Here is a 27,975-nt window from a genome sequence, read left to right as displayed (position 1 = left end):
ACAGCTCGATCGACTCCGAGAGCGGTCTGGGTTCGAAAAAATAACAACCCGTCGGTTGGATGATGAAATGCGAGACATTCTTCAGAACTCGCATCTGGCCGAATATGAAAAAGTGAAATTGTACAGTCAGGTGTTACAACGGTATTTGACATTAGTACGCCAGGAGACTTCCGAAAAGGGGACTTTAACTGTTGTACTACCGGAAAATGCACCCGCCGAGCTATCACTCACGTTAGCACAACCGCCGACATCGAGCGTCAGTGACTTTGGGTATATTTTGGACAGAGTGTCTCAGCGGTTCCGGAGAAATGCCAAGATATTGTTAAAGACCATGGCCCGCAATGAACCATTAATAGCCTGGAATGAAAAAGGGGGAATTTGTGTACAAGGGGGCACCCGTTGAGGGCTCTCACATGATTGGTCTTGTCAGGGCTGTCACGCAGCAGCAAGCAGTTGCGGTCGGTAAGAAGCCAAAAGGTTGGGATGTGTTCATGGAGGCTATGGCAGAAACCAACGTGCCGGGCACCTTGCTAGCCAACGCTGGTAACCGAGAGCTACTTGAAAAACTCAAGGCTGACCCGCTGGGGTGTGCAGCGTCAGTCAAAACTTTAAAACAACCAGTAGAGTTGTCGACGGTCGACCCGGTCTCTAAGATAACCGCTGAAAGGAGACGATCATTAATACCTAGACCCACATGGTTGTCTTTGTAACATTTTTTCTCTGGGTATGTGTGTTTGTGATAAATGACTTGAAATGTATATTAAAAAGCGTGAGCAATATAGTTAAAAATGTTTGTAAGAAAATGGCTTGGATGTAACATGTATTAAAAAAAGCTTGAGCACTATAACAGCGAATGTATAATAAAAATATTGTATTGATTTTAATTCATGTTTTGTGTTCTTTTTAAATAATAACCACACAGACATCGAAATGGTTCGATTTCATTTTTATTTTAGACGGTTGATTAACATTTATGACGTTTTAAATTGTCGTAAACACCCGCATAATTGAACATTCGTATTTTCAAATGGCTTAAAAGGGTATCGGGGTCTCCGTCTCACACGGCGTCGGTTTTTCAGAAACATTTCCACCATGCGGTCATTCTGGATTGCTTTCGTAGAATAAAGTTCTAAAATGTTTCTAAAAGATAAACCTTTACATCTATGGTATAGAAAAAAGACACGATGTAGACCGCAGGTCACCGCAAAAGAATCTTGCAATTGTCTGTTGTTGTAAAATATGGAATTAGCATTTCTGTTTAAGAAATCAATAATGTTCTTGGGAAAGAAAAGGCTTCGGGTGAAAATCCGTAGGAGTCGAAAAATTCTGCGCCCTCGTCGTCGGGTAAGTAAATAGCCAGCCAGTGTTCACCGGGGCGGTCGTGTGGGTGAGTATTAACTATTAAACTCAGAGGGCGCCACGCCAGGCTCTCGCGTGGTAGGGCATCACTGGGGAACACGCCTAGAAAACTGTCTCGGGTGTAGCGGTCTCGGGTTAGAATGTCTTCCAGCTGTTTGGTGTTCATCTTTATGTGCAGGTTGTGTGGCCTCCAGTGCTTTTTAGCTGAAGTCGTAAATGACTTGACGTCTCATATCTAGCTCTATCACGTTGTCGAACAGCATGTACACAACCATGTTAACTGTAGTGGGTAGCGGTAGCGCGAAGCGTATTTCAGCTCTCAGATTACCCGTTTTGATAAGTGAATAATGTCCTGTGCACTCGTCGTCGGGGCTGAGGTTGAAAGCGAACAATGTGTAACCGCGCGCGTACTCCTCGCGGTCCACCAGAAGTGGTTTGTCTTTCAGACGCTTCCCGGCTGTTTCCACCAGATTAAAATATTCACGGACGCAATGTCCATTCTGGAAGTCTGGTTGAAGCGGTTTAGTGGGGATTTGTTCACCGTCCGCGTAGAGAGCCAGAAAGTTAACGTTGTAGTGTTTAAAATTGAAGGGGTTTTGGGTAAAACTGCCGCTGAATGCCGCGTTGTCCACAAACCCCAAAATGACCACTTTGGGTAACTGTCCGAGAAAGAGGTTTTCTTGGTTACACACACGGCTCCCGGCAGGCAGGCTTAAGACTTTCATCTGTACGCGGTCTATGGGGTATTTAGCGTTGGCCGTCAGGAGTGCTTCGGCGTGTCCCAGTCTGACCCCGGGTGACACTCTGACTCTTTTCACAAACAAAGATGCAGAGAGTACGCTCAGTTTGTGTTCTCTGGCGTTGTTCATTAAGCAGAAAGCATCTCTGTTTCGTGTGAGTTTTATTTTCAGGTCTACGCCATTCAGTAGTAGTTTGTCCTGAAAAAACAGGTCGGCGTGAATGTGATCCAGGAGCTCCAGTTTTCGGCTTTGCGTCGTGTATGATGCTCTTTTTCGGAACCCCTGATTGGGACCATCCAAAATTGTGGACTCGTGTTCCCCGGCTGTGTCTTTGTAAAAGAGCCCTGTTGAATACTGGTCTTCAGCGTCTCTTCACTGTAGTTCAGGACCGACTCTATAAAGGCTCTGTAAGGATAGCAGTTGTTAGTCTGGCTGATCAATCGGTCTCCTACGGTGATGTCAACCTGGCTGAAGATGGCAGCGATGGGGTAATTCACCAGGCTTACACGGGCTGCCGCATCAATGTCCCGACCGTCTGCTTCCGTTATTTTACAGGTCAAATAGAGCAGGGTGTTGTTTAAATCTAAATAATCTTCTCCGTTGCCTGCGACGTAGAACTCCAGAGTGCCGTGAGGGGTGGAACTTCTATGTAAAAGCTTTTCTCGACGCTTGTTTGGGTAGGCGCTAATTGAAATAGGTCCAGATAGTCTTGAGCTCCTCGCTGACGAACAGAAAAACTTCATCTTCATCAAAAGTGTTTAGTGTCGGCATAGAAGGAGCCCTTAATGTCGTCGCCTGCGTAGTCCTGCAGTTTGTAATAGGGTCTCAGAGCCGCGGTCCGCTCTTTGACAATGAAAATTTCATCTGTGAAGGTCTGTTCATATCCCTTCTCAAACACTCCCCTTATTTTGGACACCCGCATGCGATCACCCACATTAAATGAAAACTTTGACGGTTTTCTCTTAAAGTGCTCGTCATAGAACGTTCTCCACACCTCAAGGGAGTTGTCGGGCGTAACAGAAGCCAGGGTTCGTTTAATAGTCGTGTGGTAACTATGGTTATAAGCGTAAATAAGATCTGAAAGGACGTCGACATATCGAAAGGTGTTTTTGTGTGTCAGGTACCTCCACATTTTTGTTTTAATAGTTCTGTTAAACCTCTCGACCACACCAGCCTTCACATCGCTGGCCGTAACGAAATGTTCAATATTCTCACGTTTGAGAAAATTTTGGAAGGTCCTGTTAAGAAATTCTTTACCCACGTCCGTTTGTAGCTTTTTAGGAGCACGCCCCTCTTGCAGTATATTTCGGAAGGCGTCTGTCACGGCCCCACCAGTCTTGGTTTTCAGCGGCACGGCCCAAGCATATTTAGACTGCATGTCTATACACATTAAGATGTAACAGAAACCGTCATTGAACTCGTGGTGTTCTCTCATGTCCACCAAGTCGGCCTGCCACTGCCAGTCCATTTCGGACACCAGCGTCCTGTTTCTCTTAAAACGTACGCGCGCCGGCTTGTGCAGCGTATAAGCAGCCTGGCCGGACAACCACTCGACCACCCGGCCGCGGCTGGCGCCGCTCACACCCCGGGATCTCGCGGCCTGCAACAGACTCCCCGCGCCGCAGTAACTGCCCGATTTCCTAGCTTTATAATAGAGCGCACTCAACCCCGCGGCAGACATGGCTCCCTTCCAAACCAATACACACTTGCACACACCTAAAGCGAGGGATGCGCCGACTTGGGGCTTTGGGACCCTGAGGCGCCGGGGCGACCGGCCGGTGGGGGTTCCGACCCACACCATTGGCTCCTGAGGGGGCAGGACATGCACAAATAACAACACGCCATTGGATGGCTGGGGGGCGGGACAACCAAACACTGCGGACGACCATTGGCTGGAAAAGGGGGCGTGGTACCTGTCAAAAGTTTGACGAAAGGTGTCTCTTTATACTGCTAACGATCTCAATACAATTCTGAAAAATGCGACTCCCCAAACGCCAGCCGAACAAGTCTCCACAGCCAAAGCGCTGTGTCTCTTTTCAGCTGGCGATAAACCTTTCCTCGATCCTTTGCGGACTTGTAAAACTGTTCATGATCAGAATAAAAAACGCTCACGCTAATACACAAGCACCCGTGTCTCGCCAAAGCTGACAAATAAACAGACGGAAAAGCCGCACTGCACGTGTGAACAGGGGAATGAGCAAGCGAGCGGGGATAGGGCGCCTCCTGTGCTTAAAAGCTTACACCACCTGGTATTCCCAGGCGGCCTCCCATCCAAGTACTAACCAGGCCCATCCCTGTTTAGCTTCCAAGATCAGACGAGATCAGGCGTGCTCAAGGGGGTGTGGCCGCAAGAATGAGCAGGGATCGCTGGCACCCTTCTTATAGAGAGGACAGCTCCGTCACCTCTTTTACAACGCTGCTTTTTTTCCCTTGCGTTTTTCTCTTCTTCCCACGTTCTCTCTCTTCACTGCCGTCGTCCCCGCTCTATTTCACTTCAGCCTTTCACTCTTGCTTCCTTCCAATGAGGACGGAGCTGCGGGAGAAAGGGCGCTATAGAGGATCGCTGTGGAGAGCTGCTGCCGTGCTTTGACATCTGAGCTCTGTGGAAAACGATCTCAATACAATTCTGAAAACCGCGACTCCCCGAACGCCAGCCGAACAAGTCTCCACAGCCGAAGCGCTGTGTCTCTTTTCAGCTGGCGATAAACCTTTCCTCGATCCTTTGCGGTCTTGTTAAACTGTTCATGATCAGAATAAAAAACGCTCACGCTAACACACAAGCACCCGTGTCTCGCCAAAGCTGACAAATAAACAGACGGAAAAGCCGCACTGCACGTGTGAACAGGGGAATGAGCGAGCGAGCGGGGATAGGGCGCCTCCTGCGTTTAAAAGCTTACAGCACCTGGTATTCCCAGGCAGTTTCCCATCCAAGTACTAACCAGGCCCATCCCTGTTTAGCTTCCGAGATCAGACGAGATCAGGCGTGCTCAAGGGGGTGTGGCCGTAAGTGAGAGCAAGGCTCGCTGGCACCCTTCTTATAGTAGGCTGGGCAAACGATTTTTAAATTTTTAAATAAATAAATAAAAAATGAGATATAATGATGTGTTCCTGCTTAACTTAGACATTGCACGACTTTAAAACATATAAAAACAGGTTTCGAGAGTTAAAAACCACTTTATATGCGCGAAAAATGGGTGATTTTTCTTCCTCGTGATCAGCTCAGAATCTTTGTGTACGCTGTAAGGTTTTTACTTCTTAATTAAACGTTTAAAATACACGAATTTCATAAAGACAACACACGTTTCGAAAAGAAAAAATCCCATTCTTTTCTCTTCCTGTTGTGTGAAAGTGATCAGCAGGTCTTTTTTTCCCAATCGGAGGCTCTGAAAATAGCGTACCGCCCACTGCGCTCCGTCAGAGAGGGGCGCGGCACCGAGAGAAGGAAGAGGTGTGGAGCGCACCAGTACAAAACGAACGTTCTCCTGCCTGGAGTGCTTATGGCAGCAATCGCGTCTGCATTTATAACTTAGTTTTTAAAATAATCAAGCAATATGAAGCATCTCTTTTTACTTTTAAGTCACTTAATTATCATTAAGCACAGCTTTCTCACCACTTAGACTACTTTTTGATACCATCCTTAGACAAAGCAGAAACTTCTTGTTCTGTCTAATGACATTACAAGTGGAAAGATTACAGATTTTAATCGTCTTTAATTTTGTTACGTTATACATTTTAGAAACGTTTCATCCATACAAACACCACAAAACTATTCTCGATTGTATTTCTGAATGGTATGTTACACTTAGTTCACTGTGTTAAATACATCTAATTAAGAACGTTAGGTGTTAGCATAAACTATTAGCAATCAATATTAAATTTAGCACTGTAATAGGTTGTTGCACTAAAGAAAAAATAGGGTTAAATATAATTCAAAATATTTTGCTAACAATGTTAACTGTTTATAAATAATAAATTGTATTAACTAAAGAGTAGGATGGCACAGTTGTTAGTATGCTTTTTGTTTTGTTTCTTTTTCATAAATACAACAGTAGTACCTGATGTCTCAGTGGCTTTCAAAATTAAATTATGCATGCAAACCTGTGAACTAGAAAGATAACTAAGATGTCCATCCATTTATAATGGTGACAAAGTGGTTAGCATTGCTATCTTGGAGCACTGGGGTCCTAGGTTCAATTCCTGCCATCCTGTGTGTATGGGGTTTGCATGTTCTCTCTGGGTTACATGGTTTTTCTCCATATGTGTGATATGACTCCCTCTCGCACTCCAAAACATACTGGTAAGTTAATTGGTTAATGGGAAAACTGGCCCTGGTGTGTGTGTTTGTATCTGTCTGTCCTGTGATGGACTGGCACTATGTCCAGGGTGTATTCTGCCTTGTGTCCGTTGCTTACTGGGATAGGCTCCAAATCCTCTGTACTGGATAAAGAGATTAGAAACGGATGGAAGTAAAGGCACTGTGTGGATGGAACTATACACAGTGTTTGAAACCCACTATGAAATGGCAGCATCTCACTGAGAATAAAATATTTTATAGTGCTGGCTTAAGGAAACAGCCTTTCCAACTCTGTTGCACATCAGTATCCATACCCAATTATTTAAACAAATTGCCTCTAATTATAAACATCTTAATATGTTGGAACTGTGGATCCGCATCACCTATGTTTGCCCATTCCTTCAATTCATGTGCATCCAACACACAGTTCAATGCTAGTGTAGTGTGCTCTCTGAAGGCACCAGTTCTGTAGGATTTGGGCAGTTACTGGGACAATTATTAAGTGTAGCAGTAAATCACAAAATTGATTCTTTTGATGGCTTTAGAATCCAACCATGCGATATAACTCAAACAACGCACACACAGATAGGTACTAATACATGAGGATACATTTATTAATACATAGAATATGCATGTAAACCTAACAGATCTTATCGAGAGGGTTATCAGAATACAAAAGGTATATATTCAGTCAGTTACGAAGTGTTACATATATCAAGAGGACATACGTTCAGTATATCATTCATTTAGACCGTTTCGTAAATGAACTTGGTTATAACTTCTAGATTAGATACTCAAAACAAGTACATAACTCTTAGGAATTAAATTGATATCAACTGGTTGGGATAACAATTGAATTCTCGAGCTGTAATGCATTGAAGTTGAATACTCATCCAATCTCTGGGGATTCAGATCTCCTGCGGGCACAAAGAAACAGTTGCAGGCTTGTTGCTGTCCAATCCCCGCTGTCTGGCTCGGTGCCAGGCTGTGCTGTTTGCGACGGTGCGCTGCTGATGCTCACTGACCGGCTAGTTAGTGTTGGCTTTAACTAACACAGTTTGCGCACAGGAGAAAAGATGACTGTGGGTCCCAGCAAGTAAGGAAGAGGACCGGTTCGTTCCTGATGAAGAGCTAGTTCTGAATAGTGATTCAGCTGTCCACATTTCCGACCTGTCCACGAGGCTTGCTGCTGGTGCTAACCTCGGGTGGATCCTCTGGTTACTCTCTGGCAACCTCCGCTCTAGACTCTTCGAACAAAGGAAAGTTCTGGCACTCGGACACACTGGCTGTTCCGTGGTTGTCCGGGCTGAGTCTCAGGATGGTCAGGAGGCGCGCTGCGAGAATGTCCTACCCTTGGGAGCCTTCTGCTCCTGGGCCATCCTGCCCTGGAATTCTCCTTTGAATTCCCTTTAGAAAAGTCCACAGAATTCTCCACTGAATCTCTTCTGAATCTCCCAGGCTCTCTGTGTTGCCTGTTTTTACCTGGAGGAACTTCAGCTCGTTGATTGGCTGAAAGTTCCATGGGCACCAGAGTCCCACGTGGGTTACTCGGCCCTACCAGTCCCTGATTGGTTGATCAAGGTGAGATATGAGTCACTTACTCCTGACACTTAGGAATGCAGTCCAGATGTCCATCTGGCACTCCCTAGACAGATAGGCGCCAATGGATGACCATTGATCATGATAGCCAGGCTTAGCTAAGTGCATCCCCACTTGGGAGCTGTCCCTTATCAAAAGAAAACATCTTAAATCAGCCTGCATGAATAGCTTCTCTGTGGCTGCACCACAGAGATGAAGAGAGAGATGGGGCCTCATTTAGGAAAGCACAGCAACACTTAATTCTGTCTTATTAACAAGCATTGCCGCTACACCCCCTTCCTGATTTCTTATTTTTTTGCATGTTTGTCACACTGAAATGTTTCAGATCATCAAACAAATTGAAATATTAGACAAAGATAACACAAGTAAACACAAAATGCAGTTTTTAAATGAAGGTTTTTATTATTAAGGGAAAAAAAATCAAAACCTACATGGCCCTGTGTGAAAAAGTGATTGCCCCCCTGTTAAAACATAAATCAACCGTGGTTTATCACATCTTTGGAAAGTTCAATTTTTCGAGCCACACCCAGGCCTGATTTCTGCCACACCTGTTCTCAATCAAGAAATCGCTTAAATGGGACCTGCCTGACAAAGTGAATTAGACCAAAAGATCCTCAAAAGCTAGACATCATGCTGCGATCCAAAGAAATTCAGGAACAAATGAGAAACAGAGTGATTGAGATTTATCAGTCTGGAAAAGGTTATAAAGCCATTTCTAAAGCTTTGGGACTCCAGTGAACCACAGTGAACCACAAATAGAGGTGCAGGTTCAAATCCCACTCCCCACAGTCAAGCGTTTTACCCTGTCTTTTTTAATTGTCTTGACACTGCTCTTGTTGTGCTCACTGACAATCACAATAGGAGGAAAATAGAGAAACTGTTTAGCAAGAACACAATGGACAGGAAAAAGCTTCATGAACACTTGAATGTGAGTAGCAAAAGTAAGGTATGCATTCAAATGTTGAAGCCCGAATTATAAAAGCAGCAGAAGAAAGGTGCAGCACAATGCAATTTGTGAGAATTAGCGGGTTTGATGCTGCTATTTCATTCTAATTTTCAAACTTGCAGAACCAAATAACAAAAAGGTTTCATGTGTGACAGCATTCCGTTGGAAATACCATTTCCATGATGTATTCGGCGAACCTGAATGAAATATTTCAGTGCTGGCTCAAATGCGAGGAATTTCAGAAAAACCTGGAAAAGGAACGCTCGCAGTAAATGACATAAATTTAAAGCGTATAGTCTGCATGAACAGAGCAACGCAGCGGTCTGTAAAACAGATCTGAAGCCACAAGTCCTCTTTTATCTCGGTCAGCGCTTTCCGATAAGATGGCTCTGCAGAAGACATGAGAAATGTTGAACACATTGTTGCTATTAGTGCTACTCATGCTACTGTAGTTTTAAGCTCGTATCAGTGGGCATGTACAGTTGTACAGGGGCTAGACTACTTTGCGCCGTCCAAATTCCATTATGTGAATTTAAGTTTTTTTTTAATAACAGCATTAAAATTACAATGCGTGCTCAAAAACCGTTACTTATTAGCTTAAGAAGTAGAACTGTTTTGACAAAGTGTGGTGTTTGAACAATAAACGCTGAAGTGTTTAATACTTTTGAGCAGATCTCCCTCAATTTAGACAAACTCCTGCTCGCCCGATGATTTCAGAAAAATATCTGAATCGAGGCTCAAAGTGGAAAGAAAGCTGAATCCCGCAAAGTCATAAGACATTGGGGGTCACTGTACGCTATCACGTCCTGCCTGCACTGTCCTATTAAAAGGGATCAGAAAGGACACAAACACAAGGACCCTTGAATCCCTGATCTTGAACTTAAGGGTTGCGAGCTCTACCGATTGTGCCTCTCTAGCTCCTCTATTACAACAATAATATTACTCGCGTTGATTCAACATAGTATAGTTGGCTGCTAGCTAGAGATGATGGCATGATGGCCAAGTGGTAAGGCATCTGTCTCATAACTTGTCTGTTGAGGGTTTGAGCCCTGTTTATGCCTCCATTCACCGTCATGTTTTTTTTTATCTAGATCTTCAAGTAACTTGCAAAATGTCTCTTATTGTTACTCTTTCTCAAAATTGAAGCACAAAGTTATCTGTTATAGCCATAACAGAATGCAGAACTTTATTATCTTTTCACAAATTAATACAGAATAACACAAAGAAGACATTTTATAGTCTTATATTGAAACCACTAACGGTATCTATGCACACATTCACAAGAGTTTACAATGCCAATAGAAAAACACATTTGCTCTGGTAAATTAGATCACATACCATGTTAACTCATTTCTTCTTAACACAACATTTGCTGATGTTCGAATGGAGGGAAAGGCAGTTTCGCAAATAACCCACAGGTCTGTCACCCTCGGGAGATGTCAAGCACATTGAACTCCTTGCACATGAAAAGTGCCAGATAAAAGCCATTTCTCATTTTTTTCTCTTGGTGTAGACAGGAAATCGTGGGTCCGAATGCTATCCTAGCCTTTCTTTGTGTTTCATGGTACAGAGTTCATTGCTAAGGGCAGTTGTCTTGGTTTAGATTAACGCAAGCACTCATTAATTTTAAAGAAATTCATACAACTTGCAAAGATGAAAAACAAATCTTCCTTATCAATACAGAAGACATACTGCCAATTGGCAAAACAAATCCAGCATTTATTTTATTCTTCAACCAAAAAACCTGACTTAAGAAAAGTGATGTGTCAGAGACCCTGCGGCGCAATCAGATGTTAATGTAACGCATATGGCCGACAGGCACTGTGTAAGAGCCGGCTTACCAGAGCGGTGACGTTGCCGCCCTTCCCTGTGATAGCAGGACTACAGCTACTGGGCTGTAGAGAGGTTTCTCTTTGGCTCACCGGTCTGGGTCCCTGCTGAGCGATGTGGGAGTCCTGGGTTCGAGCCCCCGGCGGTGCGGGGCCGACCTAATGTGGCAAGGGCGCCCACCTGAACCCTGTTGCATTACATTAAACTAATAATGCCTGCAATCTGTCTGTTTTACTTCTAAATTCTCCAAATAATCTCTTTTGTATTTTGGAAATATTTTAACTGAGGATGTAACAGGTCTATAAATGAATTATCCTGCCACCCATTCGAAGATAAAATTTTACAGGTGAAAATAATTTTCTTGGAAGTTGGAGCTGTTAGTCATTATTAAAGATTCATGGTAATATCGACTTATTAATGATTATAGCCCGTCTACATCAAGCATACAATCCTGCAGCCTTTGTGGCACCCAGCGAGTGCATCCACTGCGTTGAGGTGGAGTCTGGTGGTCTGGCCCCTCAGCCCCCCCCGGCCCGGTGAAATCTGGACCTGGCTGCTCCCAAGGCTCCTTTGCGTCCTCCTGTTCCAGGTTCCAGCGCCCCCTCGAGAGACCTGAAGGGTGCCAGGTGGTCTCGGTGCAGGACCACCACCCTCCCCTGCTTCCCAAACCAGACACAGTAGCAGACCTCCCCCACGACCTCTAGGACCTCCCAGGGTACCTTCCAGGCCAGAACCAGCTTCGGGCTGAGGCCCTTGCGGTACCGTGGGTTGTAGACCCAGATGAGGTCCCCAGGTCTAAGAGGGGTCCCCCTGCAGTGCAGATCATACAGTAGTATCGCTTCTGCTGTACCCCCGCCTGAGTCAGGCTGCTTCAAGCGAAGCTGTGTACTTGCAGCATCCACTGCTGCAGGTCCCGCTCATAATCCGTCCCTGCTGGCTGTACCAGCACTTCTCCCAGCGGCCAAATCCACCGGGGCGCGCAGTTCCTGGCCGCGGCACCACAAACTGCCACCTTAACTCGCCGCTGGAGGGCACCCGCCAGCCCAGGCGCAGCACCCCCTCCCTCACCTCCAAGGCCTCCCACAGTGCGCACAGTGCTGAGACAGAGTGCCTTCACGGACTTGGTGTCCTTTCAGCTCCACCTTCCAGCGCAGCACCTGCCCAATGTCGAGGTTCAGGGACGTGGCTGTGGGAGGCCTCCTCACGCTGCTCCCACTGGGCGCAATAGCGGCAGTCCGCTGCCTCGCACTTTCCTTTTAACCTGCAACTCCCTCGTTTCGTCTGAAGTACACGTATATGGCATCTTTGCATCAGATTCCACCACGAAAAGATCAAACAGTGTCGGCAGAGGATAAGGAAATCTCCTGGCCCCTATGGGGATTGAACCAGCAACCCTGGCATTAGTGGGACCATACTAACCAACTGAGCTGACCAGCAGCGGGGCTGGTAGTGCTCTCTGTGCAGCATAAAAGTTGAATTTAGAGATGTTTTTTTTTTGTTTTCTAATCTGAATTCCAGGCTTTCTGAAAGTGGACAAAAATGGTCCAAGTCACCGATTTTCAAGTCATCTTGGAAGAGGACTGTGCAGCATATTAGGTATTTAGAGCATTTTTTACTAAGAATTGAAACCCTTGCACTTGTGTGTTGCTTCCCCGTGAAGTGACTGGAGAAAAAAAAGAAGAAAACCGACACTTAACTGGTGCTGTTAGGTCAGTGTGTGTGCGTTTAAAAATAGTGTCTTTAACTTCCACACTGGTGGGAATATAGTGGAGAGATGCAGATTGAAGTGGGAAAGATTTGTGTGATGTAGCGGCGAGATTCTTTACTGGAAACTGGAAACTGAACTGCTGTTGTTTGGTTTTGGTGCTGAAAACATCTGTAACACAGTAACAGGACTGAAAACACCTTGTTCAAACAAAATAACTATCAGTATTTTAGAACTCATGCCATTTAAGGATATTTCATTACCATTGTGTTTATATGTTATATATTGTATTATGTTAATAATTGCTCTTTCCGTTCCCCAAAGCAGCCAGCATAATATTTCCAGCAGACAAAAGCTTAAACGCATTCATAAAGGTCCAGAGTGAAAGCATATATAATATTGTTTTACACAATCTCCTAGTGTTTTGCAAAGTTTGTTTATTTTATAGGTGGCACAGTGGTTAACATTGCTACCACTCAGTGCTGTAGCCCTGTGTTAAATTCCTGGCAGGTTGTCTCATGTTGTGCCTGATTTTGTCTACAGTGTTTTTTTGTCCTTTGTGTGGATCAACTTATACAAATAAGTTGATAAACATTTAAAATTTCCTCCTCCTCTGGGGTTGATATTATCATTGTGCTGATGAAGTGGTCAAAGACTCCTTATTTTTTATTGATACTTTTAATATCTTTTAGCAATCATTATGCTAAAAAATAAAAACCCTGTGCTCAGGTTGATGATATAATCACACTGTTGCAGGAAGTCCTTATTGAAAATGTTACAACAACGCAAGTCCTTATACTCAAAAAGTAGATGGGCGGGCAAAAGTCAAAAACCAGGCTGGAACACTACAATTGAGACAACAAATCCACATTGCAAAGGCACAAATGAGGTCAGAAACAAGTGAGAGTCCAGGAAGCAACGATGAGTTCAAACCAAAAGAAGAAGAGTACGCGCACTAGGAAGCTCCAAAGAGAATCTGATTTAGTGCGGGAAAAGAGGAGGGTTAAAGTAGTGACGGGAGTGAAAGGCGATAGGAATATTAGTTGCGGCGTGAGCATCTGTTTAAGTGGGTGTGCGTGGGAATGTGAAGGCGTTTGTTAGAGCGGGTGGAATGCGTGACCGTGTGAGTGCGTGCGGAATTCGTAACAAAATCATACTTTAGAAATTACATGCAGATAACAAAAATGGTTTTAAAAACTTTATTGCAGAGCAAAATTTTAATAACAATCAAATCAGTTACAATCAAAAGTGGTACATTCAGAATTATACATCAATTAATGTTTTTTTTCTAATTTCTGAAACATCAAATTATAAAAAAGAAGAAAGACTGAGCAGAAATGGGATGTTCAAGCCTCCGTTTTGTAAAACACAAGCTGTAGACACAGACACTGAGGACTGTATGGAAACAGTGAAGTGGACTCAGGACACAGACAGTCTCAGTGTGGAAACAGTGGAGTGAAGTGGACTCAGGACACAGACAGTCTCAGTGTGGAAACAGTGGAGTGAAGTGGACTCAGGTCACAGACAATGTCAGACAGTCTCAGTGCTAAGAGCAGGTCTAAGACTGTGTGACTCTGTTGGTGAAGCTCTTCTGTGTCTAGACCTGCAGGAGGAGCTTCTCTCAGACAGCCCTGTCAGTCTCACAGCACCCATCCTCTCCCTGAAACTCGTCCCCAACATCATCGTAGTTAGTACTGTCAGGGGCAGGGGCTCCTTCTTCAGAGGGCAGTGTGTGCAGGACCCTGTCCACTCCAGGGCCAGTGTGGGTGACACCTGACCGAGAGACACAGATATTTTAGTTGATATAGAGTCATTCCTGTCCATCAGCTGTCCTCTGCCTGTCCCCGCTGAAGAGATAAAGCTGCTGAATACAGAATACGACCTACCGTTACATTTCTCTCTTTGTGAACCTGGATGTTACAAAATGAATGGCAATCTATCTCCCTGTTCTAAAAATGTTCCCACTGGCCAGGAGAGGCTGTTTTTAGCCAAGGGAATCTCAGAACAATTAAAGTTTCTAGAAACAACTAAAGTAAATTGAGGTAAACGTTATGGTTGCTTTGATCACTGAATCACACATCCCTACATCTTAGCATACATCTCCTTACTTTGAAGGCCCTGAGAATTGGAAATGTTGACAATAGCCATGCGTATCTAGATTTTTGAAAACACTTCCATAGTCACAATAGTATAGTGAATGGATGTTTTAAGTTGTTGTAATAATCAGAGATTGGAACAGTACATTGTGAGAGTATTTGCTGATTTTATGAACCAATCTAAATAATATACAATTTATTGATAGAAACATGACATGATCTGCAGTGATACAAATGGCTGTTAGATGGATTACTGGGGGTTATCTTCCCATCCCTGAACTACATCACCCACACTGGCTGTAGCCCCATTTACCTAAAGTGGTGCCTCCCTCACTGTCCCCCACATCACTGTATCCAGAGGGTGTCTCGTCAGAGAGGAGTCTCCCTGTGAAACGAAGAGCAGGTCAGTAATGGCTCTGTCATTCTGACACAAACTGGCCTGTAAGAGAGCTTTTCTCTTCCAGTTAGTGTTTATTTGCTGGTGTGAAATTAGGTTGTAACTAATTTCTAATGACAAAGGTTAGTGCAGGCTGGTACAGGGCATACTCATAAGTCTTAATTATAATAACTCACCTGACACAGTGTCTGGGCTCTGGGGCGAAGTTACAGCATCATCATAGTGCTCTGGAGCCTCTTCTTTCACAGAGCACATCTCTCCTGAACCACACAGAGACAGGTTTACTGTTACAAATCAGATTTAACCTGTTAGTCCGGATCGCGGTAACCGAGGGGCACTCCTGTCTCCCCAGATGACACTTTATATTATTAAGATAAATGCGAGATAAACAATGTTTGTTTGAAACCACTCCACAAATTTTCTCACATGCACGTATTCTCCAATATCACCACCTGAGCGAGGGCAGAGTGCAAGACCTGGAAATATATAGCCCAAGGGAAAGAGAGGGACCGGAAGGACAGCAGGCAGGAAACTAGGGACAGGACAGAGAAGGAGCACCCTCTGGCTGCAGAGGGCGTGACAGTACCCCCCCCTTCATGGGCGGCTCCTGATACAAATAAATAAGCTGCACAGCACTGGGGGGAGGAAAAACCTCATTTAACTGAAAATAAACCTGCGGGAGTCCACGGCTGGGAGCTACCCCCTCCTCCGGGGTAAAAACCTTTATTGGGTGGAGGAAGGGGGGTCGAGTAGAGCTCCGGAGACTTAAAAAAAAAGTACACAAGCACAAACACAACAGACAAAAACCTGGGAAAGACCAGGGAGACAAACCACAAAAAACAGATAGCAGGGGGGGCCAAAACGGTGGGGAATCCAGGAAGAAAAAAAATCAAAACATAAGGCAAAAAACAAGAAAAAACAACAAAAAACCCCCGGGGGAAAATACCGCAGACTGGGCAATGGGCACGTTCACATTCTAACGCTGATATAGGAGTGGACAACCTGAGGAAAGCCAGACCGTAGTCGCTCACAGACACAGATTCCCGGAGTGATATCCAGCGAAAAGAATGGAGGAACGGCAGAACTCACCAAGCTGATGCTGATATCGGAGTGGACAACCCGAGGAAAGCCAGACCGCAGTCCGCTCACAGACACGGATGCCCGGAGTGATATCCAGCAATCAGAATGGGAGAGCCAGCTCAACATTCAATCACTGATATCGGAGTGATCTACCCGAGGAAAGCCAGGTGCAGGACCCGCTCACAGGCACGGAAGATCGGAGTGATATCCAGCGATTAGAATAGAGGAACCAACTAATAATAAACAAAAAAAAATAGCCCAGAGCAAGAGAAAAAAAAACTGCGGCAAGACAAAAAGCGCCGCTCGCGGGGTCAGAAGGTGGCTAAGTATTCTGTCACGGATGTCCAAAGGGACTAACCGTGGGGAGCAGGAGAGCGGAAAAAGACCCATATGCGTAGCAGCGAGACGGGAAAAAGGCCCGGGCTCGATAGTGCAAAGAGTTCAGGAATGCTGTATAGAAACCTATGCCCTCAGGGAGCGGACGTGGGGCGCCCTGGTGCTAGGCGGGTCTCAGGACATCCAAACATCAATGCTGAGCGAGGGCAGAGTGCAAGACCCGGAAATATATAGCCCAAGGGAAAGAGAGGGACCGGAAGGACAGCAGGCAGGAAACTAGGAACAGGACAGAGAAGGAGTTTTTTTTCCATATGTTTGTCTGCTGAGTGGACACATTAAGAAATATAAGAAATTTGACTATTCACACTCAAAGCCAAGGGGGTTAGCTTCAATTTTAGACCTGCTATGTTCTGCTGCAGAGATATAACAAATGTTTTAGGGGGAGGAAATTCCAGGTGGAAATTGTCTAAATATGTCAATGTTAATAAGTAGTTGGAGACCTGGGAACATGGTTATATAATAATTTTCACATAGCTCTATTTTGTTTAAATTAAAATGGTGAATGACAACAGAGTAGCCTGTATCAGAACAAAAAGCAATGGTGTGAATCATTGTTAAATATCTGAAGAAGAGCTGGACACTGGCAGCAGAACAACCCAGAGAATAATCCAGACTCAGTGTGATGTTCTGTGCAGTGCACAGAGAGAGTAAAGAGAGTCAGACTCACTGGGATTGGTGCAGGAATTCTCTGTAGGATTGGACTGAAATAACCCACCTGACAAGGCATTTGGACTGTGAGGTATAGTTACAGCATCATCATAGTACTCTGGGGCTGTCAAGGAACCAATACGTGGAATAGGAGGATCCTTATGCGTGACCGGAATCCCACAGGACACAGAGTAGCAAAGGGACAATCCAAAAGACAAAATCCAAAGGCAGGGTCGATAAGGGAGGCAAAGGGTCCGGTAACGAGAGATATTCAAAACAATTCAAAGGCAAAATCCAGAAGGCGAGGTCAAGAGGCGGAAGCAGAAGATTCGTAACAGGAGATCAGTCAAAAGGTTAGGAAACGCACACTGGAGAATACTAAGATAGGCTTCTCAATAGTGAGCATGGGAAGGTGTGCGAAGGGGGTTTAAATACTGAAAGGAAAGGGGTGTGATTGGATGATTGGTTAGGGAGTGAGAATTTGAGGAATCTGATGCATGTGAGAATGTGCTGGGTTCAATCAGGGATGAGATTGGGAAGCAGAGGTTCCGGGAATGTAACGTCGTTTGCGAGGGAGAGTGTGGGGCATGACAGGGGCCTCTTCTTTCACAGAGGACATCAGCTCTCCTAAAGCACACAGAGCACAGCTTCACTGTCACACAGCAGAACACATCTCATCTAGAGCACAGGACTCCTGGAGCTCCTCAGAATACACTGATTAACTGAACATCACACTAGAACTAAAATTCCAGACTAAATACGGGAGATCAGGGAACCTGATTTCTAATCCTATTCACTTCCATAATAAATATAAAACTACTCCTAGATTTTAACTTATTTGGGCGGGGTGAAGATGTGAAACCTATGAGATACTGAAGAGGAGCTGGACACTGGCAGCACAGTGACCCAGACTGATAGCGCAGAGCTGAGACCATAGAGAGTCAGTTTAATGTGACTCTTGCGGAGTAACTGAAAACCCAGTATTCAGAGGCTGAGATAAAAGGGAGAGTAGAGAGTCAGACTCACTGGGATTGGTGCAGGGTTTCTCTTTGGGACTGGACTGAAATAACCAACCTGACAAAGCGTCTGGTCTCTGAGGTACAGTTACAGCATCATCATAGTGCTCTGGGATCTCTTCTTTCAGAGACGTTATCGAGTCTCCTGAACCACACAGAGACACAGAGAATATACACTTCAGGACTCTGACTCACTTAACCACAGTGCTGCAATCACTTTTAACATTAATAACAAACTGATGTTCATATGAACTGCAAAGTAAGTAAAATATGTTTTCTATGTAGTTATAGTAAAGTGCAATTCTAAATGCACTTTGTGAGATAAAAGTAAGGCAAAACTCCAGGGTGAGTCTTATAAACAGCAATCAACAGAATCTTTAATAATTAGGTCAGGATGCTGGTGTTAATATCTCATCTGAAAGGCAGTGTCTATTGCCTTTAGTTTCCCAATCATCATAGTGGGACAACGATCCTGATTTCTGCTCCTGAGGGAAACAGTAACTGTTGCATCAACACTAGTTAGAGCTGCAGCCTAACTATTCTTTAAAGGTATCCTCTCCCTCTACTGATAAAGTCTAGTTTTGTTTTGTCTTAGCCTCTGTAATCTTTTAAGATCAGGCCAGCATTAGGCAACACTGAAGAGCAGAGTTAATAAGGTGTCAAACACCAGAGGTTATATTTGTAAGATTCAGGATTTTCTACACAAGTTCTCTAGATTTCAGCCTGGTTTGGGATGAGAGTCAGTACTGGACTGCAGATGCCCCACTCCCACACTGATCCCCCTGACTCCATCTCCCCTCACCTGGTACTGGGTCTCCCTCACTATCCTCCACATCATTGTATCCAGAGGGCAGCTCGTCAGAGAGGAATCTCCCTGTGAACAGGAGGACAGATCAATAATACCTGCAGTCAGACAGCAGCCTCACTGTCCTCTACTGGCTGTTCCCACTGTGTGAGAAGCCAGAGTGTGAAAAGTAACACAGCGTTTGTTTTTAGATCAGGCACAGTGCTGTGCTGATTTTCTTTACTCTTGAGAAAGAACTACTATCTGAAACCAGTGTGGTGAGATATTCTACAAGTGTAAGTCTTCAGATCCTCCTCAGAGGGTGAAGACCAATCACACCTGAACACTCTCTCCACTCACCTCTCCCGGAGATGTTGTAGGTTCCCTCTCTGGCCAGTTTGTACTCTATTAGCTCGTAGACAGCATCATGATAGGGGGTGTGTGCTCCCTTAGATAGGGCTGTGTTAGGAAACAAACACTCAGGATTAACATGCAGTGAGGGGAATAGAAGGTATTCAGTTCAGTGCTAAACTTTGTCTTGGGCATCTGTGCACATAAATATTATAATTCTTCACATCTGCAAATTTCTGCAGATCTCGATCTTAGAGTAAAGTCCACATATCAGTTTCATGTGAGTGATAGTAGTGACCACCAGAGGTCACTAGTTCCCTCCCTACCTTTCCTCAGCTTCCTGTTGTGGATCAGCTGCCACACTAACAGGGCCAACATCACAAAAAGCAGAGCCCCCAGTGGCAGGAGGACCGGGAGCGAGACGGAGAGGCCTCCCAGAAGCTGTGTCTGGGGTGTTGTCCTGGTGCTGCCTGAGGGAGAGGGACACAGATCAGAAAATGATCTTCTGTGTCTTAATCTTCAATCTCAGTAGTGATCTAATCTGGACAGAGATTAGAAACTGGGGATTTACCTGTTTTCACTGAAGAAGTGCTGGTGGAAGTAGGAAGAGCTATAATAGAAGATAAAATGTTTTTTGATGACAAGATTCACAACAATTCTTCTGTATTTCTTGACAAAAATTAAACAGAGAGGCCACAGTTCATAGAGAGAGCAGTACTTCTGAAAATCATGCAATCTGCCAGCAGCATCATTTAGACAAACCAAAATGTATTTTATTCCCTTCTGTTAACTGCATTACCTGTTCTCACTGGATGGCTTTGAGATTCCCAACCTGAAAAAAAAAGAAAAGGGATGGGTCGAGATTCAGAGAGTATGAAAGAGAGATGATGAGCCAAGACAAATACACACTGCACTAATATAGAGTATTTAATGGCCACAAGGGGTCATACTAATTGTTTTTCTAATAGGCAGAATTTGTATTTGCATCTTCATTATTATTTACATTTGTATTCCTGTACTGAGAGCAGCCCCAAATACCCTGGGGCCTCCAGCAGCTCCCACTCACCTGTACAGATGACCCCAGCGTCCTCCTTGTGCCGACAGTCGCTCTGTCCCAGGGGAGGGTGCCAGCAATCCCACAAGTGGAGCTCACTGCCCCTGCAGTTCACCTCGTCCAGCCAGATGGTGCTGTTTCCTGGTCCGAATGATCCGTTTCCCACTGCGCTCACTGCGTCCCCACAGCCCAGCTGTCTGCAGACCACCTGGGCATCTTGCAGGTCCCAGGAGTCATCACAGACTGTCCCCCAGGAGCTATTGTGATAAACCTCCACCCTCCCAGAGCAGTGACCTCCTCCTCCGACCAGCCTGAGGGGCCACTGGTCTAGTGAACAAAATAAAACTGATTAACAGACAGAGACACAAACCTCATCAGCCTGAGGGGCCAGTAGTCTAGAGATTGGTTTGACACATCTTATCCACATCAAAGCAAAATACATCTCGGCTACTGTCTGGTTTGTGCTCAGAGTATTTGTTATTTGTGAAACAAAATTGAAGAACACCTCCTCCTCCAACCAGCCTGAATGGCCAATAGTCTAGGGAACTAAATAAACCTGATTAACAGACACAGAGACACAAACTCCACCAGCCTGTGTTCCATTCTTTGTTCTTCCTTCCTGGTTTGACACATTTAATAAACATCAAAACAAAATACAGCTAGCCTACTGTCTAATTCAGTGCACTGACTGTATTTGTTATTTGTGAAATAAAATTTAAGAATTGAATTATTTTATCAACATACAGACACATTTTGTAAACTCACTTGAACATGTTTCCTGGCCTGAGGCTGTGGAACAGGATTTAAAAGAATTCTTCTCTTCATCTAAAAGAAGGAAAACCCTGTTAATTTCAGATTAATAACTTTTATACTGGACATTCTGACATTAATGAGTATCATGTCAGAATATGTTAGCTGCAGGAATAAGTACTCGTGCAGTCATTACGTCTTCTTTTTTCTTTTGTATTAGATATTTATTTACTTTAATTTTTAATGTATGGATTGTGTATATAACAAATATTAATTGCAACTTGAAAATGCTGTGACTGCCAGCTGTAAAGCTACAAAATATGGAAACTGTGTGAAGGTCTGAATACATTTGTAAGACACTTGCATGCATACCACTTGGTAAACCACTGGATTTAATGTTTTACACACTGTGGGATTAGGGATTAGAAACACTAAACTCTGTTCAGGGGTCTGATAAAACTAACATTCATCACTTTTGACAAGTGACAGCTCACCTTATTTCCTATTTAGCAGATTGTTCAGTCTCAGAAGTGGGAAATATTCTAATCAGTGTAGGCATCCTCTCACGAGGCACCAATAAATGTAGGGGTTTTGTGTATTTACTAGGACAATTATTAATTGTAGCAGTAAGTCACAAAATGATTCTTTGATGGCTATTAGAATCAACCTTGCGGGATAACTCAAACAACGCACACGCACGGTTTACATACTATTACATGAGAATATATTTATTAATGCATAAAATGTGCATATAAATATAACAGATCTTATAGTGAGGGTTAGCAGAATACAAAAGGTATATTCAATCACGAAGAGTTACAAACCAAGAGGGACATACATTCAGTATATCATTCATTTAGACCGTTTAGTAAATGAACTTGGTTACAAATTCTACACTAGATACTCAAACAAGTACATAACTCTTAGGAATTAAATTGATATCAACTGGTTAGGATAACAATTGAATTATCGAGCTGTAATGCAGTGAAGTTGAATACCGATCCAATCTGTGTGGATTCAGATCTCCTGCAGACACAAAGAAGCAGTGTCAGGCTTTGTTGCTGTGTCCAATCGGTGCTCTCTGGCCCGGTGCCAGGCAGTGCTGGTTCGACATGAGAGAAGGATAATGTCACGGAGGTCCAAAGGGACTAACCGTGGGGAGCAGGAGAGCGGAAAAAGACCCATATGCGTAGCGGCGAAACGGGCTAAGACAGTGTAAAGTGTTCAGGAATGCCGTATAGAAACCTATGCCCTCAGGGAGCGGACGTGGGGCGCCCTGGTGCTAGGCGGGTCTCAGGACATCCGAACGTCAATGCTGAGCGAGGACAGAGTGCAAGACCCGGAAATATATAGCCCAAAGGAAAGAGAGGGACAGGAAGGACAGCAGACCGGAAACTAGGGACAGGACAGAGAAGGAGCGCCCTCTGGCTGCAGAGGGCGTGACAGATAAGGAGGGAGAGATTTCTGCTGCGGTGCACTGCTGATGCTCTCCGAAGACCGGCTAGTTAGTGTTGCCTGAACTAGCGAGTTTGTGCACAGAAGAAAAGTGACTGCAGGTCCAAGAAGGTCACACTCTTTAGACAGGAAGAAGACCGGTTCGTTCCTGATGTAGCCCTAGTTCTGAATACTGATTCAGCTGTCCACAGTTCTGACCGTAGTTCACTTGTTGATCAGGTGAGCTTTCGCAGTGGGTTCACGAGCCTTGCTGCTGGGCTAACCTTGGGTGGATCCTTTGGTTATGCATTGGCAACCTCTGTTCTCGACTCTTAGAACAAAGGAAAGTCCTGCACTCGGACACACTGGCCGTTACGTGGTGGTCCGAGCCGAGTCTGAGAATTTCCAGGAGGAGCTGAGTCTGAGAATGTCCAGAAGGCTCGCTGAGGAAGCCCTGTGCTGCTTGTTTTACCTGGAGGAACTACAGTCGTTCATTGGATGAAAGTTTCATGGGCATCAGAGACCCACGTGGGGTTAACCTGCCCTACCAGGTCCTGATTAGCTGATGATGAGTAACAATGCACTCTGACCTTAGAGTTGTAAACAACTTTGGATGAGACTCCCTTGGAATCTCACAGACAGTAAGGTGCCAGAGATGACCATTTGTTAGGGTGGTTGATGTGTCTCAGCCTTTGGAGTTGTTCCTTATCAGGCAAGGGAGCAGCAAACTTAATTCCTGTATTTTTAATAAGCCTTGCTGCTACATCAGTAATGGGCAAGGCTAAACAGATATTGTGTGACTCAAGATAAACACCACAAATACAGAACATTATTTGCTAGGGATAAACAATATGAAATCACTTTTACACTTTTTCAACTAGTGCTCTTTGGCAACCGCTACCTGTTGTGTACAGATCGAACATTACTTTCTCTTCAATTAAGACATTTAAAATTCCCTTGAAACTCAAAATATTTTATTTGTTTTTGTCTTTGATAATAATGATAATAATGACAAGCATGTTAGTCTCAAACATCATTTTTAATTGTAATAAGAGCCACTAGGTACAGTTTTTGTGAAACTAATCAATTGTTGATGTGTTTAGGTGTTTAGGTGCCAATGTTTCCCCCCCTGTTTTGTGCAGATTTATGTTAAATGAGCTTCTGGGCCATCCCATCATAATCCTAACCTTCACAATTTTACTGTCCACAACAGACTGTGGTCAAATACAGTGAAACACTGGGCTGTCTGTAATCTAGTCATGATCTCTTTCCCCTGTTTTTTCTGATAATAATGAAAAGCATGTTAGTCACAAACATCATTTTTAGATTGCAATAAAAGCTACTAGGAGCAGTGTTTATGAAACCAATCAATCATTGACGTGTTTAGATGTCAATGTTTTCCCCACCTGAAGACAGATTTATGTCAAATTAGCTTCTGGGCCATCCCACCATAATTCTGACCTTCAGTGTCTTACTGTCCAACACAGGGTGTGATCAAATACAGTGTACCACTGGGCTGTCTATTTCATTTATCAGTCATGATCTCCTTCCCCTTCACCCTCTTCTTCATATACACACACATCCAGCCCCTGACGACCCTCAGACAGGTGGAAGAGGGAGTTCTTACCTGAGCAGGTGATCAGAGCCACTTCTGAGTCTGTGCACTGGTTCTGATTCCAGGCAGAGGAGGGGCAGTGCCATAGCGTGGAGTCGTGAGGGCGACATTTAAATTCATCAAGCCAGTGAGGAGCGGAGTCCCGTCTGGGGGCTGAATCGACGACACGCCCACTCTTCCCACAGTTCAGCTCCTGACAGATCAGACTCACTGTGTCCTCACTCATGCTATTTGAGCACACGTTGCCCCAGGTGCCATTGTAGAACACCTCCAGCTGACCAGAACAGCCCTCGGCCAGTCTCAGCTCCTTGAACTCTGGGGACACACAAGTGGACAGACTGAGAGAACCCTGCTCTGAACTGACACAGACTTTCTAGATTAAAGACCTCAGATAGAAACAGTGTGTCTGCGAACTACTGTGACATTAGGATATCATAATCTTTTTTCCCAAAATCATATTAATGTAATGTAATGGAATGTTGTTTTTCAATAAAAAACAATGCAATGGTGATATTTGTTAAAATTAGTGCCAACATCAGTTTGTAAATTTTCTGTAAATTACAATCCAAATTGAGAATCTTTTGATTATGTTAAGACTTGCATCATCCAGGTGGATGCTGCACATTGGTGATGGTGGAGGGGAGTCCCCATTAACCGTAAAGCGCTTTGAGTGAAGTGTCCAGAAAAGAGTTATATAAGTGCAAGCAATTATTATTATTATTATTATTATTATTATTATTATTATTATTATTAATTATTATTATTAAGCACCCCATTACAAATACAATTACAATTACAATACTATTTCAAATTCAAGTTCAGGTTTATTGTCATTATACTTATATACAGGTATATGGTATAACGGAATGCTGTTTAGCTAGCTCTCAGAAAATACGGAGTACAAACAAAAAACAACAGTACAATTGTGTAATAAAAGAAAGACAGAGACAACAGGCTGTGTGCAAAAACAGCAACAGGCAATGTGCAAAACAACAACAATTTGTTTTCACATTACTGTCCCTGCTCTTGTCTTGAACTGGGGATACTGTACTTGCTCCTGGCACCAAACACGCTGTTGTATGAATACAGTCTTGGTGTGATTGGAGACCTGTACCTGAACACACCACTCCCACGTCCTCCTTGTGTCCACACTCATGCTGTCCCCACCCTGCTGAGGGACACTCCCACAGAGATGACTCGTTCCCCAGACAGCCCCACTCGTCCAGCCAGATGGGTCCAGTTCCCTGGCTGAAGGAGGCCGGCACTGGGGCACTGAGGGCCGCCCCACACTGGAGCTGCCTGCACACCACCTGAGAGTCTGCCAGGTCCCAGGAGTCATCACAGACTGTCCCCCAGGATCCATTGTGATAAACCTCTAGCCTCCCAGCACAGTCACTTCCTCCTCCAACTAGCCTGAAGGAGTGCTGGTCTAGGAGCAGAGAGTCAGAGGTCAGTGCAGTAGATCTAAGAGATCACTATGACCTCTAGTGGGAGATAATTTGCTGAACATCACCTAAGGGGCACCAGATGCAGTGCAAGTAGCTTTTACGTCCTGCTGTCTCACAGAACCTGACTGCGTGTGTTAGAGAGATTGAGTGGGACAGTGTTGAAAACCTCCACACACACCTGCTGCCTCACACAACTACAGTCTGAGATGAGTAACAGAGATGCCAACACACACTGAGAGCCCTGGAGATACAGAACAAGGACCAGTTCATACCTGGTGTTACTGAGGAAGGAACAGAGGAAGATGGGATACCTATCAAACACACAGAGAGAGAAAGCGGAGTGTGAGCTGTGTGTGAGAGGAGCAATTTAACACCAGTGATGAAACTACAATTAAAACAGCACTGACTAATGACAAAATCATTCTCACTTTACCATTTCCAAGTGAATCGTTGCTACTTTTGGATTCTGTAAAAGAGAAGGAAGGAGCTCATTAATGTCCACAGGATTGATCTTTCACCAGTGGAGTGTCAGTTGTGTGTGTGTCACAAAAATAACTTCTATTAACCTTGAGCTCCGGATTCTCACTTTCTCTGTTGTGCAGTACCCTCCTTACGTACGCTCTGGGTTAATTAATGGATTAATTGCAGATATCAGGCAATTACATTTAATATTATATATATATAATTTAATTACAGTATATTGAGTTCCAGGATATTCTTTCATCGGTGATCTGAATAACAAATATACATGTGATTTTTACTGTAATTTTAGTGAAAATACACTGAAATGCATTAACAAATAACATTTGGGCATCTGGCTGTATGTAACAGAGCAGTTATTTGGTCAATCGTGAAGACAGTGTGCTGCTGTGTGTAAACACATGATTTTTAAACACATGATACTCACCAGAGCAGATGACCCCTGCATCCTGTCCATGAGAGCACCCTGCTCTGCCCCATGAAGAGACAGCGCAGTGTGAGAGACGGCTCTCATTGCCCCGGCACTCAAGCACATCAGCCCATACTGGTCCACTGCCCTGTCCAAACCAGGCCTGTCCTGGAGCTGCTACAGCCTCCCCACAGCCCAGCTGCTGGCAGAGAACACTGGCATCTCTCAGGTCCCAGTATTGGTCACACACTGTCCCCCAGTCCCTGAAGAGCCACTGTAACTCCACTCGGCCAGAGCAGGAGTCAGAGCCGTTCATCAGCCTGAACTCTGTGTATCCTGCAGATAGGACAGGGAAGAGAGAGCAGACACAGTGTCATAACACAAAAAAATCCTGCAACATCTAGCAGTTATCCTCAACTCACCTTCAAGTATACAGTAAACCCTCAACATAATACCACAGATGAATGGAGCTCTTCACTGATTAAATCCACAGTACTGACTCAGACAGAGTTATACTAACACTGATGAATGAGGCTTATTCAACTCTTTACTAATTAAAAAGCTGTGTGAATTCAAGGGCAGAACAGAGCAGGTCTAAGTTATATTTGTTATTTCTGTTTTTCTTTTAGAGAACAAATCTAAACCGTTTTACATATAATTACCATTAGTCAGCCTTAATTTTACACTTCAAGAAAAAAAACTGGATGAGACACTCAGAGCCACTGTATCAAAAGACACAGGGCTGCTGCCCCTGCTGTATTGGCATTGAGTCAAGGGAGAGGTTATAGAGCAAAGATTACTGGAAAGGACATGCTTCAGATTTATGTTGCAGTGAGCAGGTGACTGGCAGGAGTTGAGTGTTGTCTGTCTTTCCTAAACTTCTCTTATTTCAATTAGGAACTACATTAAAAAAATAAAAGGAATCAATTATCCTGCTCTTACCAAAACATACCAGTCCCACGTTGTTCTCAAGAGGGCAGTTCTGTGATTTTGTGGATGACTTTGGACAGGAGAAAATCTGAGATTCGTTGCCCTGGCACTGGAATTCCTCTGTCCAGACCTGTCCCTCCCCCTTCCCGAAATGAGCCCCCTTCAGCACCTGTGAGGGAATCCCACAGCCCAGCTGTCGACAGACAACTTCTGCGTCCTGCCAGTCAAAGTCAGAGTCACACACTGAGCCCCAGGTCTCTCCGTGCTGCACTTCCACTCTTCCAGAGCAGAGATTACTGCCTCCAACCAGTCTGACCCCTCGATGAGCTGGAATATCAGAACAATAACAGAGATCACTGTCCCTGACCAGTATGATCCCTTACACACACTCTAGAAAAGACCAGGACTGTCACAGCCTGGCACTACTGGAGCAGGACTGTCTGACCTGGACATTAACAGACACTCTGGACAAGACCAGGACTGTCACAGCCTGGCACTGCTGGAGCAGTACTGACTGACCTGGGCACTGACAGACAATGTGGACATGACCGGGAATGTGTTTCTTCACATGAAAGCAGATCTCAGTGAAAGACTCACAGTAATTTAACTCAGCG

The 27,975-nt window shown here is 44.4% G+C and overlaps 1 protein-coding gene and 2 pseudogenes across 1 annotated transcript; all 3 read right to left on the bottom strand.

The window, feature by feature from the left end:
- Window positions 1-4,333: 4,333 nt before the first annotated feature.
- LOC138218844 (5S ribosomal RNA) lies at window positions 4,334-4,452 on the bottom strand (annotated as a pseudogene).
- A 537-nt stretch (window positions 4,453-4,989) lies between these two features.
- Window positions 4,990-5,108, bottom strand: LOC138218016 (5S ribosomal RNA; annotated as a pseudogene).
- Window positions 5,109-13,688: 8,580 nt separating this feature from the next.
- Window positions 13,689-21,068, bottom strand: LOC138242508 (antigen WC1.1-like). Its single transcript, XM_069198040.1, has 9 exons — window positions 21,061-21,068; window positions 20,308-20,492; window positions 19,568-19,711; window positions 19,251-19,349; window positions 18,909-18,980; window positions 18,117-18,251; window positions 15,143-15,226; window positions 14,883-14,954; window positions 13,689-14,246 (listed from the first exon to the last, which is right to left on the bottom strand). The coding sequence occupies exons 1-9, from the start codon at window positions 21,066-21,068 to the stop codon at window positions 14,095-14,097; spliced, it is 951 nt and encodes a 316-aa protein (XP_069054141.1). The 3' UTR covers window positions 13,689-14,094.
- Between the last annotated feature and the right edge of the window lie 6,907 nt (window positions 21,069-27,975).

The sequence above is a fragment of the Lepisosteus oculatus genome, chromosome 14, assembly GCF_040954835.1.
Source record: "Lepisosteus oculatus isolate fLepOcu1 chromosome 14, fLepOcu1.hap2, whole genome shotgun sequence".
In the NCBI taxonomy this organism is placed as follows: domain Eukaryota; kingdom Metazoa; phylum Chordata; class Actinopteri; order Semionotiformes; family Lepisosteidae; genus Lepisosteus; species Lepisosteus oculatus.
The sequence above is the reverse complement of the archived record's forward strand: the minus strand, read 5'-3'. Positions and strand labels throughout refer to the sequence as shown.

What these genes read in the sequence shown, in the direction of transcription:
- LOC138242508 (XM_069198040.1), bottom strand. An exon ending in CAACAGGAAGCTGAGGAAAG is followed by an intron (nt 19,350 to 19,567) that starts GTAGGGAGGGAA and finishes TTCCTAACACAG; the next exon opens with CCCTATCTAAGGGAGCACAC. An exon ending in GAGCCCAGACACTGTGTCAG is followed by an intron (nt 14,955 to 15,142) that starts GTGAGTTATTAT and finishes TTCGTTTCACAG; the next exon opens with GGAGACTCCTCTCTGACGAG.